We start from the raw sequence: 15,339 nt of genomic DNA on the forward strand, positions 1-15,339 counted from the left end.
ATAGAAATACAATAACATTACAGACCAGTATAGACACTGTGTACCATACAGTGTTAGTCATTCTTTCCTGTGTTTGTAGAACTTGCCTTGCATGTCTCTTATATCTTCTGCAACCTTGAATTGCGATTGAATCACATTCTGACTCTTTTACTCTCTCACTATTTAACACATGTTATCATGTAGTGCATTATCAATCAAATGTTTTCTGCAGGTGTTCTATGAAAAAACTAGTGATTGATCTCTTAATCAACTTTTAAACTTGATACTCTGTATAAACATGTTCAAATAATATTAAAGTAATATTTAAAATGAACATCACATGTCTTTCTTCTCACAGTTGTGTGGCACAGCTTTCATAAATGACATTTTGTTGTGAAATAACCACACCAAGCTGTTAAAAGTTTTTCATTTACTACTGTGAAGATGATCATTAGGTTGAAACCAGTTGCATCATAATAAAACAAAAACTTCCACCAGCTTCTTGTTTTACAAGAAAATGATACATGTCTATGATTGTTTCTGAAGGCAGTGTGAAGGAGCCCCAGTGTGAAGGAGCCATATACTGTCGGATCTAACTCTAATGTCAGTTTTCTTCACAGGCGTCAGCGTACACCTGTGCCAGCAGCCTTGTATTATGCATGTCTTATTAACCCAGATGAAAAGTGGTGAGTATACATGCTCTTCTGTTGACATCTCCTAGCAGTAATTTATTATATATTTTTATTGCTTTGGGAAAATGAATGCAAGTGAGGTTGGTGGAGTGGGAGGAAAGGGGGACAAGGAAACAGAAACGGAATCAAGTTTTAGTTGTAGAGAAACTTACTGGCTCTAATTTCAGAACTTTTTTGACAAAACTCAAAAGTTTGTTAGCTTATGTTTACAATAGAAAATATATATAGTACTATATGAGTAATCTAGCAATGTTCTTCAAGAATTCTAAATAATAAGGAAGAACTTTAGCTGTAAGTCAGTGTGAAACATAAGCACAAAGTAATATTTTCATTCATTTTCCCTAGGTTGATCAGTTCTCACAGTACTGAATCACTAATAGGATTTAAGATAATTACATACAGATTTTCACACTGATGAACATAGAACTAAAAAGAAGGGATGGTATTATGAGTAGGAAATGTCAGCCTTTATGCAGTTGAGTTAGTGACAAAAACCGAGCGAGGTGGCACAGTGGTTAGCACACTGGACTCGCATTCGGGAGGACGGTTCAATCCCGTCTCCGGCCATCCTGATTTAGGTTTTCTGTGATTTCCCTAAATCGTTTCAGGCAAATGCCGGGATGGTTCCTTTGAAAGGGCATGGCCGATTTCCTTCCCAATCCTTCCCTAACCCGTGTTTGCTCTTCGTCTCTAATAACCTCGTTGTCGACGGGACGTTAAACACTACCCCCCACCACCAGTTAGTGACAAAATTTTTGGAGATTATGACCAGTGGGAAATTTTTCTCCTACATCTATATCTACAGCTTGTACAGAAATTCCCGTTACAAACTTCAAGGAGTTGTTGAGGGGAGTGAGTACATAATACTTTGAATAGGATCCCATTCTCAATGCATCCACATCTGCTGAGGGGGAGAGAAAGGTCTCAGAGTTGCTTCTCCTGGTATGCAATAGGGTAGACAGGGTGACATATACTATGCCAGATGACCACCTAATGTCACTTAATTTCTGGCTTTTTGTGAAACTTATTCAATGCCTAGGCATCTCCGATACAGTAAACAAGTTTTGGTACACATTTTAGGAATACACAGCTGTACTTCTTGCATATAGTGCAGCAAGGTAACAGACGAGGTGCTAATCTGCCTCATCACAAATGTTTTCTGCAACATAGCAGGCCATCACACAAACTTTTTGCCCAAGTTATGCAGTGGCTCCGAGAAACAGGTACCGTCACTGTGAGGAGGCAGAATTTTGATGCTCCATGGCAATGCCGCATTCCTGAATTCAAAGAAGGTGTACTGCATCATGTTGAAAAGAACCCATCAACAAGTACTCAAACCTCCGAAGGGGCTCGCCACTCTTTGCTGGGTTTGTGCTTGGCTACCATGGGGCTCCAGACTATGCAGCTTCATTTCCCTTCCATGTTGCATGTCTATCCTCTTGCTATTTTTTCCCCTTCCCATGGGGAACATGTCTGAGATGTTTTTGAGAATTTGATCTGCATTTTCAGTAGCCTGACATCAGAACAGTTTCTCCATTGTTTTTCGTTCCTTTTTTCTTTCTTTATTCCCCTTCTCCTATTCTTCCTCCACTTCGGTGTTTCAGGTTCCTCTTTTTATTTTTCATCTCTGTACACTCCTGAAGGCTGATGCATAGCTCGTAGGATTCACATGTACCCACTGGTATAGGCCAGGCCTAGGAAGGGGTGATTGCCTGAGCTGTTACCTTCCCAAATTGCCAACTGGTCCCTTTGTCAGGTGTTCAGGAGGTGTGACCTGAGATGTGAACAATCACCTAAGGCGAGTGTGCCCACTGTGAGGGGGGCCACCAATTGGATAGAGTGCACCATCGGAGATGCTAGCAATCATGGAGGATTCTCTCACAATGAGCCAGACCTCTTCTTCACAGTTTACATCTACTAAACGGAAATGAGATGAGGCTGACGATTCAAAAGCCCTCCCAGCTGCACCACAGTTCCTCGTGATTTCATGTACTTAATATGGCAAGTCCTTTGCAATGGTAAATCCATTTATTATTCAGAAAAGTGTTGATGTAGTTGCCAGCCCTGTGAAATCCTGCTTTCTCTAATGCAGCGGTACTTTTATTTTGGAGGCAACTTCTGATTCTCAAGCACAACAACTGCTTGGAGTTTCACTCCTCCATGGTTATCCTGTTCATATTGAGGCCCATCGCACACTGAATTCTTCATGTGGCATAATTTACACAAGGCTGCTTGATGATCTGACTGAGGTGGAAATCCAAACATACCTCTCTGATCATGACGTCATTGGAGTCTATCAGGTGATGAAAAAGGTAGATGCATCCTTAGTGCCCCCACACACTCTTTTTCTGATGTTTGACAGGGTAGTGCTTCTGACGATGTTCAAAGCAGTCTATGAAGTTATCACAGTCTGACCATACATTCCGAACCCGATGTGCTGCCACCAGTGTCATCGTTATGACCATACTCGAATGTCATGTTAACGCACGACCAAGTGTGTAACCTGTGGTAGGGATGCTCTGGAGGGTGACTGTCTGCCTTCTTCTCCCCACTGCACACATGCAATGGCGACCATGCAGCCTCCTCCTGAGATTATACTGTGTATCTCAACGAGTGGGCTTCCCAGGAAATCTGGGTGAAGGAGAAGGTGCCCTACCCTGTTGCTCGCAAGTCGTTGGCTAGTCGGGAACCCTGCATTTTACCATCTGGCATGTACAGTACTGTTATTGCTACCACTCCATGAAGGACATAGCCACGCTGACATGCGAGCTCAAATTAAGCACCATGGTTGTCAGATCACCCAGTGTCATGGTTGCAGCCCCGTCTCCTCCTCCTCCACCTGTGCAACAGGTCATCAAACTTCTGCCTCATGGGACGAAGTCACCTGCTACACTGCCAGCTGGCAGAAAAGGACAGAAGAAATATTCCTGCAATGACTCCTTACATCCCTCCAGCCAACAAACATATGAATCATCACCTGCCACTTTCAAAGTGTCCAAGAAAGCAAACAAAGGCAAACAGTCTTCTCCTTCACCAATGAGTAGGTCCTTTTCAATGGTGTCGCCACATGATACCCTCACCCGGCCAACCTCTATGTTGCCAGTGAGAACTGCCAACAGTTTCTCTGCCTTGAACTCTGCAGACCAACAGAGGGCAAATGCTGATGCCTCTGTAGATATCATGGAGCAGAATCCTCCACCCTCTGCCCCTGGAAGCAGTGAGTCTCCGAAGGCTAGCACTTGGCTGTCACTGAGGTGCATCCATTTGGGAACTGGTGCCCTTTACACTAGTCTGGTGGAGTCTGTATGCAGAAGCTGCCGAACTACCATACCACTGTGATTTTCTCCTCAGCAGATTCCATTTACCTGCCATGCCTGGCCACACATCCTCTGCCTTCTTCTTCAATGATTCCTTTGATCCCCAGTATGGGGTGTGAACTCTTCTCTGTTACTTCCTGGAGTTCACTTTCAACTGTTGCTCCGGCGGCTTAACTTCACACTACCTGTCACTTTCTCAGTGGGTGTGAACCTGCACCACCTGTGCTTTGTGACCCAGTGTGTGTTCAACTTGGACGTCTCTCACTTCCTAAGGACACTACTCCAGATTCTCTCTGTTGCTGTAAGTTTCTTGACCTTCATGTGGAACTTCGCAATAGCACCTTTGTGTACACTGATGGCTCTTGGACTAACAGTTGGTGTCAGGTGTACCTTCGTCATTGGCACCAATGCTTTTCAGTATCAGCTTCTGGAAGACTTCTCAGTATTTACGGCATAGCTCTTCGCACTGCATCAGGCCATGCAGCACATCCAGTAACAAAGGCTTTTAAATTGTGTCATTTACTCCGTCTCTCTCAATGTCCTTCAGAGCCTCTGTGTGCCATAGAGTGTCCATCCCTTAGTGCAATGGGTCCAGGAAAGCTTTCACTCTGTTCGCTCTTGATGGAGCCACTGTGATGTTTATGTGGATCCCTGGTCACACCGTTCTGACAGGCAACGAGGCTGCTGCCTCTGCTACCAAGGCTGTAGTCATTGAACTTCGGCCAGCTAGTTCTTCCATTCCCTCAGATGATGTCTATGTTGCCCTCTGTCAGCAGGTCGTGTCACTTTGGCATCACCACTTGTTTCCCCTTCATGGAAACAAGCTCTGAGGAATTAAACCTCTCCCAGTGGCTTGTACGACCACCTCTCGGTCCTTCCACTATGAGATCATTTTAGCTAGGTTGCGTATTGGACTCTATCTTTTTAGTCATCACCATTTCTTAAGTGGTGATCCCCCACCACCTTGTTCTCATTGTCCTCGGCCATTAATGGTTCGCCATTTCCTGGCAGAATGCCCTTTTTTATAACCATTTATGTTTTCATTTATGTTTGTCATTGGAGTTATCAGCTGTTTTATTGAACGACATGCAGGCTGTCATACATGTTTTACTTTTTACCCGTTGTAGCAATACGGCAAAGGACATTTAATCTTTAATTCATGACCTCCATTGTCTCTATGCAGTATTTTATGAAGTTTTCTTAAGTCCATGTTTTTAGCTGTCTTTCCTTCCCTCGATTGGGCTTAATGTGTAGTTAAGTATATGAACAGTTGCACTTGCAGTGGGTGTTAGTCAGAGTATCATCTGGGACATTCTTCTTGAGCAGCAGTTATATCTGCACCACTTATAAAAGGTACACACTGTGGTTCCAGCTGATTTTTTACAATGTGTTGCCTGCTACACGTGGTTCCTGTACCACTGCATCAATACACCTTTGTTTCCAAGTCATGTTCTGTTCTCAGATGAATGTAAGTTTACTAGAGAATGTGAAACTTCCTGGCAGATTAAAACTGTGTGTCGGACTGAGACTTAAATTTGGGACCTTGCCTTTTGTGGGCAAGTGCTGTACTGACTGAGCTACCTGAGCATGACTCACAACCCATCCCCACAGCTTTAATTCCACCAGTACCTCGTCTCCTACCTTCCAAACTTATTAGAAGCTCTCCTGCAAAACTTACAGAACTAGCACTCCTGGAAGGAAGGATATTGCAGAGACGTGGCTTAGCCAGAGCCTGGGGGATGTTTCCAGAATGAAATTTTCACGCTGTAATGGAATGTGTGGTGATAAGAAACTTCCTAGAAGATTAAAACTGTGTGCTGGACCGAGACTCAAACTCCAGACCTTGCCTGTCATGGGCAAGTGCTCTGCCAACTGATTTATCCAAGCATGACTCACGACCTGTCCACACTAGGGACTGTGTTCTGAATTTACAAGACAGCCATGTCTGGGCAGATGAAAACCCTCGTGTCACATGTGTTCAGTTATTTCAGCATTGGTTTAGTATTAACATGTGGACAGGTATTCTGGACAGTCATGTGATTGGGCCATACCTCTTTCCATTCAATGTGACTGGTCCTGCATACTTGATCTTCCTACAAAATGTATTGGGCCCATTCTGGGAAGCCATACCACTGAATTTCCATCAGGAAATTTGGTTTCAGCATGATGGTGAACCTCCTTACTTCTCACATGCGGTTCAGATGATAAGATGGATAGTCCAAGGTGGTCCAACAATGTGACCACTGGAATCACTGGATTTAACCCCTGTAGACTAGTACTTCAGGTGTTCTATGCAAAGCTCAATTTACAAAACTCCTGTACAGACAGAGGAAGGTCTACTGGCATAAGTTATGCCACTGCTCTAGAAATTGAAGAGACACCAGGTGGGATGGGGACTGTGTACCATAACGTGCTTCATAAGCACAATGTCTGTAACAATATTGGTGGTCACTATACTGAGTGTCAGTTCCGTTCTGTACGTACAGATTGCTGGGTTCTTTTTGATTTGGAGTAAGGTAAACACTAATGTCCAAGTGTTAATAGAAATGAATGTGCTTATGTGACAAATCAATATTTTGCTTTGTTTCTTTTCAATTGTCACATTATAATTGTACTGTGTCACAGCTAATTCAATTCCTTAAGCACAAGTAGATGAGTTAAACATCTGAATTAAAACCATCGTGGAATGGGAATGGTATATTCTGGACATGGGTTCTATTCAAAATATTATGTATGCTTGCTCCTCTACAAGTTCTAGAAATATGTAATAGGGAATTTCCGAACACACTGTCTACTCTGCAAGCTACTTTATGGTACGTGATAGACGGTCTTTTGTGTACCACTTTCTTCACAATTGTTAGTCACTTTTTGTCCAGTCCTTGGTCCATCACCTTTTTCAATGTGTTGGTGGTATTTTGTGATTAATCCCTTTGTACAAACTGAGCAACTGGATTTACATTTTGGAAGGCCTTTTTTCAAATCACCATTCAGGATGCTTCCTTGTATATGAAAACTATAAATTCTTTTCACTAGCCTTCTTCAGTGAAGTGGCAGCTTCATTTCTCATGACCTGCTTCTTAAAACCTAACTTTCCTCCCTTGTAGATGTGCATTTGATCTTCTCCTATTTCATTTTGTCTTTCTTCGTGCACTGTGATGACACATTTCTTTTCTGATGTCATTTCCACCCTGTTGTGGTGGTAGTGGTGGTGCAGAAGCCAACACGGAGAATTTGGCACCTCAGAAATGAGATAGATCCTTTTTGTTCTTTTGTTTCAATTAGTAAGCAACAATCAGAATTGCAGGGAATAGATTAACAAGTGAGGGTTCACACTCAAGTGGCGTCCACTGCCACTATTAAAAACGTACCACCCATTTGTCAGACTCAAGCTTATTGCTGTAGGTGGTGATAGAACAGTTTTCCCTTGCAGAAATTTCAGTACTGCTATCTTCTGGAAAAGCCATTTTAACATCACCATACCTCCTATAAAATGTGAATCTTAAAATGTCAGAAATAGCAAACACATCATGCATTCCTCACTACCATCACCACCACCTTGTCAAGGACTATTCAGCTGGATGCCAGCCCAGTTCAAACAGTCACATTGTGTGACAAGATTATAAAATTGCTAAAAAAGTACACTGAGGCATTAAAAACCAAAATATTGACTACAAAGAAAGAAAATGGTAAACTAACTGAAAACACAGTTCTGTGTGTGTGAAATCCAACAAACAGAAATACAAGACCACAAAAATTAATTTGTTCATACAGACTGTAAAAACAACAACAAATCCAGTGTCTTCAATGATGCCATGGTAAACCAAACAAGCTAAAAATCCACAGACAAATCTAAATGTTAGTTGATGACATACTGTAAAAGAAAACACAAGACCACAAGTAAGCAAGAAAATGAAAATTAATTTCTAATAATTGGTGACTTGCTGTTGGAAAGTATCTGTCCCCAACTGCAAAATTGATGTGCAGCCTGGAATTAGAAACAATAACTTGGCAAACATTTTAAAAATATGGCAAATACAAAACAAGCTTCTACAGAACTGGTCCTGAACCCAAAGAGAATTACAAAGGTGTACACGTAGGAACAAACTCATTAAGAAGGAGCAGTGAAGAAGAAGTTACAAATGAAATAATAAACATGATTCGTGTGGCAATAAGTATCTATGAGGGATCCAGGCTCATACTCAGTGGAATCATATAAAAAAGGCCAGTCAGTTGACAAATTTACCTCAAGTAAACTGTGCCATGAAATTAGCAATGCAAACATCTTGGCACTATTTTCATTGACCTGAACAAATTTCTGTGTGAAAACTGCCCAGGAAAGGATGGCATACCTTTAAACAGACAGAGGTCTACAACACTCTGTAGAGCATTTACAGATGCATGTAAAATCATTAGAAAGAAGGGAAATTAATGGGGCATGATGGGAGTGAAAGACAAGGAAACCTGAATCTGCAGTTAACTAAAACATATTCTAGCTCTGACAGAACGCGGACTAAATGAGCAGGAAATTTTAAATCTTACTGTAGCAAATTATAATGTAACTGGTAGCTCAAGCAGGAGGAATAGTAGAGCTGAGGGAGCTGCAGTACTGACCCATAACAATATAAACAGAAACTGTATAAACAGTCATGACTTGTGTATAAAATATAGTATTCAGAATGTTATAGAAGCAACAGGCCAAAAAAATAAATTTAAGTAGTTCCTGGCTTTACATTACAAACATCTACAGACCACCAAACGACTCCATTGACGCTTTCGTTGAAAACATCAGAGAACTATTATGCATCATTCTAAGCTAAATGTATGCAGCACTATACTACTTGGTGACGTAAACATAAATACATAGCAAGATACCAGTGACAGAAGGAAAATCTCAACAAAGTGAAAACATTTGGTTCAAACAATGCAATGTCAAATCCAACATACACAACTGCAAACACCTCTACACAAGTAGATCACATATTCACAAATGTATGTGACTTTCAGTACAAAAGAAGAATCATAGAAACAGCTCTGTCAGACCATGATCCAATCAAAATATGCTTAAATCATATTGCAATAAAAGAAAAGTTTTTAAAAATGGGAAAAATGAAGCCTAAACTAACAAAACTTAACAGTCCTTAGGCTTAAACTTAAGAAAGAAGAATGATAAATCGTGGAAAGGGATGCTTCACTGGATCATAAAATGACAAATTTTATAGATATCTATTCCTACCATCTCAGCATAGTATGTCCAGTAAAAAAAGACTAATACCAAAACCAAAACCAAAACTAAAATGGATACCAAATATACTTTGGTCTCTAGGCACAAGATAACAACACTGAACAGAAAATGCAAAAGTAGCAATAATGAAAACTTTAAAGAGTGTTAAAGGATATATGAAGAAGGTATGTCAAAGTACTACAAGCAGCCGGAGAACTAGATGCACAAACTTACATACAGTATGTAGTGCTGACAGTAAAAGCAAGGATTGGTGGTTTATTAAAAATACAAATCATACACCATCAAACTAACAAAACACAGTTGTAGGCCTATAGCTATTCTACCAGTTATATCAAAAATATTTGAACGAACTTATGCCCAGAGACTCATTGCATTTCTGATGAATTGTGGATCATTCAGCAAGAATCAATTTGGCTTTGAGAAAGAAAAATGCACCATCAATGCTGTCATATATTTCATCAAGAATGTTGGGTCCGTGCTGCCAAAGTTCGAGGGCATGTGTGCGTGAGGTGCACTTGCTTTTATGTATAAATGGTGTGTGTTTCTTTTTCTTGTTCTGACAAAGGCTGTATCCGAAAACTTGTATGTAAGTGGCTTTTAATTGTGCCTGTCTGCAACTTAATGTGTCATCTTTACATTTTTGTTACTATTGTATTAATCTACATCTACATCTGCGTCAATACTACCCAAGCCACCTGACGGTGTGTGGCGGAGGGTACCTTGAGTACCTCTATCGGCTCTCCCTTCTATTCCAGTCTCGTATTGTTCGTGGAAAGAAGGATTGTCGGTATACCTCTGTGTGGGCTCTAATCTCTATGATTTTATCATCATGATCTCTTCGCGAGATATACGTAGGAGGTAGCAATATACTGCTTGACTCCTCGGTGAAGGTATGTTCTCGAAACTTTAACAAAAGCCCGTATTGAGCTACTGAGCATCTCACCTGCAGAGCCAGCCGCGGTGGTCTAGCGGTTCTAGGCGCACAGTCCAGAACCGCGCAACTACTACGGTCGCAGGTTCGAATCCTGCCTCGGTCATGGATGTGTGTGATGTCCTTAGGTTAGTTAGGTTTAAGTAGTTCTAAGTTCTAGGGGACTGATGACCTCAGCAGTTGAGTCCCATAATGCTCAGAGCCATTTGAACCATCTCCTGCAGAGTCTTCCACTGGAGTTTATCTATCATCTTCGTAATGCTTTCGCGATTACTAAATGATCCTGTAACGAAGCGCGCTGCTCTCCGTTGGACCTTCTCTATCTCTTCTATCAACCTTATCTGGTACGGATCCCACACTGCTGAGCAGTATTCAAGCAGTGGGCGAACAAGCGTACTGTAACCTACTTCCTTTGTTTTCAGATTGCATTTCCTTAGGATTCTTCCAATGAATCTCAGTCTGGCATCTGCTTTACCTTCGATCAACTTTATATGATCATTCCATTTTAAATCACTCCTAATGTGTACTCCCAGATAATTTATGGAATTAACTGCTTCCAGTTGCTGACCTGCTATATTGTAGTTAAATTATAAGGGATCTTTCTTTCTATGTATTCGCAGCACATTACACTTGTCTACATTGAGATTCAATTGCCATTCCCTGCTCCATGCGTCAATTCGCTGCAGATCCTCCTGCATTTCAGTACAATTTTCCACTGTTACAACCTCTCGATATACCACAGCATCATCCACAAAAAGCCTCAGTGAACTTCTAATGTCATCCACAAGGTCATTTATGTATATTGTGAATAGCAACGGTCCTACGACACTCCCCTGTGGCACACCTGAAATCACTCTTATTTCGGAATACTTCTCTCCATTGAGAATGACATGCTGCATTCTGTTATCTAGGAACTCTTCAATCCAATCAGACGATTGGTCTGATAGTGCATATGCTCTTACTTTGTTCATTAAACGACTGTGGGGAACTGTATTGAACGCCTTGCGGTAGTCAAGAAACATGGCATGTACCTGGGAGCTGAAAGCACTACAACAAATTTTTGAGCCTAGAAATTGTGTTATCTTGCCTTTGTGTGCCAATGCTTTGTCATGCAACAAACACCATGTTCTTTGATTCCAGTTTCAGGTCAAACCTAAATACTCCTCACTTTTTTTTAAAAAAAAAAAAAAAGGAAAAGTAGTAATCTTCATTCACCATTTTTTTCAGTGTTGGAGATTCTGGACATTTCCATTCTGAGATTTGGCCCCGTTGTAAGTGACTTGTACTGAAAACACCATGTGATCTCCTCTCATTCACCCGGAACCTCAACTGGAAATATCACTTCACTACCCAAACACAGCCCCCAAATACTAGACCCAGTGTTGAACCTTGTCTACAACAGTTCCGACCGCCTTCTCAAAGGGATCCTTCTCCCCTCCCCCAAAACCATCCCTTGCAGACATTTCAGGAATTCCTCACATCCAGTGTTGCCTCCCAGTCCTTCTTGAAGAACATCCCAACAACCCCTAACATCACCCCAGCTGAATCCCGTGCCATTAAGCAGCTGAAAACAGACCGATCTATTGTAATCTTTCCGGCGGATAAAGGCTCCACAACTGTGGTACTTGACCGTGTGGAGTATGTGGCAGAAGGACTGCGTCAACTCTCCGACACCTCAACCTACAAAGCTGTTACCCAGGATACCATTCCCTCCATCCAGACTGAGCTGCAGAAAATCCTAAAAATCCAAGGTCCCTCACAAGGCCTCACAACGGCTTCCATAGACTTACTCACTCCACCTGAGCCACGTACCCCAACCTTCTACCTATTACCCAAAATCCACAAAGAGAACCATCCTGGCCGTCTCATTGTAGCAGGCTTCAAAGCCCCAACAGAACGTATCTCAGCTCTGGTAGACCAACACTTCCAACCTATCACCCGCAGTCTCCCATCCTACATCAAGGACACAAACCACTTCCTAGAACGCCTCAAATCCATTCCCACTCCTCTCCCACCTGAAACCGTTCTTGTCACCATAGATGCTACATCCCTTTACACTAACATCCCACACACCCATGGTCCCTCTGCCCTTGAGCACTACCTCTCCCAACGCCCACCCGAAGATCTTCCAAAAACCTCGTTCCTTATCACACTTACCAACTTCATCCTCACTCATAATTACTTCACTTTTGAAGGCCAGACCTACAAACAAATCAGGGGAACTGCCATGGGAACCAGGATGGCTCCGTCCTATGCCAACCTCTTCATGGGCCGCATGGAGGAGGCTTTCCTGAAGACCCAACAGCTGCTTCCCCTGGCCTGGTATAGGTTTATAGATGACATCTTTGTGGTCTGGACTCATGGTGAAGAAACACTCCTTGATTTCCTCCATAACCTCAACTCCTTTTCGAATCTGAATTTCACCTGGTCCTTCTCCAAAACCCAAGCCACCTTCCTGGATGTTGACCTTCATCTTGTTGAAGCTCACATCCACACCTCTGTCCATATCAAACCCACCAACAAACAACAGTACCTTCACTTTGATAGCTGCCATCCATTCCACATCAAACGCTCCCTTCCCTACAGCCTAGGTATTCGTGGCAAACGTATCTGCTCCAGTGACGAATCCCTCATCAATTACACCAATAACCTGACCAGTGCTTTCCTCTCCCGCAACTATCCTGCAGACCTTGTCCACAAACAGATCTCCCGAGCAATACATTCCTCCCCATCCAACAACAATATTCCTACCCTCAGACCACACAGAAGCACCCCCCTTGTCACCCAATATTATCCTGGCCTCAAATACATCAATAAATTACTCCGCCAGGGATATGACTTTCTCAAGTCAACCCCTGAAATGAGAGCATCCCTTGACAAAATTCTCCCCACACCACCCAGAGTTGCCTTTCGTCGTCCCCCTAACCTCCGTAACATACTTGTTAAACCCTACAATATTCCCAGACTACCTTCTCTACCCAGCGGTTCCTACCCCTGTAACCGACCCCGCTGCAAAACCTGCCCCATGCATCCCCCCACAACCACCTACTCCAGCCCCGCTACTGGTAAAACATACACAATTCAAGGAAGGGCCACGTGTGAAACTACACATGTCATTTATCAGCTGACATGCCTGCACTGCACAGCCTTTTACATTGGTATGACAACAACTAAACTGGCTGAGCGCATGAACGGACACAGACGAACTGTCCGCCTAGGAGATGTCCAATACCCAGTAGCGGAGCATGCCCTCCAGCATAATTCTAGGGACCTAGGAACCTGCTACACCGTATGTGCCATTTGGCTTCTCCCACCCAACACCAGTCCCTCTGAACAGCGGAGATGGGAACTTGCACTCCAGCACATCCTTTCATCCCGCCATCCCCCTGGACTGAACCTACGTTAAACAACCTCACTCCCATTTACTTTTCAGTCTTCTCCTCTTTCCCTTTCCTCTTTAGCCATTCATGCATCTTTTCATCCTACATCTTTATACTATACACCTCTTTACTTTTGTATGCATCCTCTTTGGTTTGAATCTGGCACAGTACCTACAGTAGAATATCTTTGGCTTCCCTCTGACAACCATGCCTCCATCCTTGCTACCCTCCCTGTTTTCCTTTCCCTGTTGCTTCATAACCTGGGTTGTGAGTAACTAAATCCACTTTCCCTTCTTCCCTTTCTTTCCCCTCTCTCCTCCCTGGTGAAGGAACATTTATTCCGAAAGCTAGGAACTTAAATTTTCGGTTGTTTTTTGTGTTTCTATCAGCTGTACTGAGCTGAGGTAAGTACTGGCCAGCCCCTGTATCTCTTTGTTAGTAATTGTTTCACATCTTTATATGAGATTTTCCATTAATTAGTTGTGTCATCATTTTCTCACTTTCAGCGCTAAACCTGCTTTTAATCAAACTGTTTTGGTGAAGGACCTACATTTCTCCACAAATAATGTCAAATCACTTTGCATTCCAATCCAAAAACCTTTCCAACAGCAAACTGACTGTGAATCCTGCCTTGAACAGTTCCAACCAAAATCCCATCTTGACCCACCGCCAGTACCTCAAAATCATCCCTTACAAAGGCTTCCAAGAATCCTGAAATCCAGAATTTCTTCACAACCCTTCCTCATGTCCCTACAATATGACCCTAACCTTTCCAGTACAAAACTCAAAATTTCAATAAGGCCTCTCCATGTGAATGTAAAGTTCAAAATTTTGACATTATCATCCTGTGAACCTTTGAACGACACATTCGTTGTCACTGTTAGACTGTGGTGAAAATAGTGCTGTCCTGAGAAGCTGTATACAATTGTGTTTGCAAAATTTTGCGATTTTCTTAGAAGAAAAGGAAGTCCATTGTCAGCAACAATTCTTTGTGGCAAGCCTTTGAGAGAAAATCAGAAAAGTGCACCTTAATAGTGCTGCCAACATTTGTCAAATACATTGGGGTAAGAAAAGGGTATTTGCTGCAGGCATCGACAATAATCAACTAACGTGTTTGCAAAAAGGGGCCAGCAAAGTCTATAGGGAGGCATAGCCATGGAGTTTCAGATTCTGGCCAAAAGAAAAATTCCTGGCATGGTGCAGCCAGATTGTCCATGCAAGCATGACGTTGCCCTGCCGTATGTGTCTGCATATGCAAACAAAGCCACATACTGTTGTAACTGCAACCAGGATGGTCGCAGGGTAACAGTGACGGAAAGTGCGGCGGGACCTGCGGAGAGGCCCACAAACAACAACACAACGGGAGAGGACGGACACGACCAACAAAGGACAGAATGAATGCAACAAGATCGAACAACGGAGTGACAAGGAAACAAAAACATCCACTCGTACACAGAACAAGGAAGTATGTTGTCTAGTGCGAAGAGAGGTGTAAACCAATGTATGCGAGATTAGACTGGCTGAGCGCAAGGCAAGAGCTTAAGTACGCTATCGGGGGCGCCGCTGTTGGCTGCTGGGACCACGTGTTCCACTGTAGTGTCCTCACACTAACAGCGGGCCAGGAGGAACACACTGTTACAGCTTATGGCGTGATGGTGCAGAGACCTCTATGGATCTTCGACGTCCATGATGTCTGGTGCGGATTCAAATTCCGCGGCTCATGGTACCAGACACACAATGTTGGTGCACAAGCTGCTTCGTGCAAACTATTCTCCAATCACCTCTGTGTAGAAGACTT

The 15,339-nt window shown here is 42.7% G+C and overlaps 1 protein-coding gene across 3 annotated transcripts in view; it reads left to right on the forward strand.

Moving 5' to 3' along the window:
• Positions 1-15,339, forward strand: part of LOC126342147 (ankyrin-1-like) — a 279,165-nt gene that overhangs the window by 204,540 nt on the left and 59,286 nt on the right. For all 3 annotated transcript variants that reach the window (XM_050001830.1, XM_050001829.1, XM_050001831.1), the window contains one exon: positions 600-665. In XM_050001830.1, the coding sequence (XP_049857787.1) occupies positions 600-665 (66 nt within the window). The remainder of the gene's footprint in view (positions 1-599; positions 666-15,339) is intronic.

Source organism: Schistocerca gregaria, chromosome 1 (genome assembly GCF_023897955.1).
Source record: "Schistocerca gregaria isolate iqSchGreg1 chromosome 1, iqSchGreg1.2, whole genome shotgun sequence".
Classification (NCBI taxonomy): domain Eukaryota; kingdom Metazoa; phylum Arthropoda; class Insecta; order Orthoptera; family Acrididae; genus Schistocerca; species Schistocerca gregaria.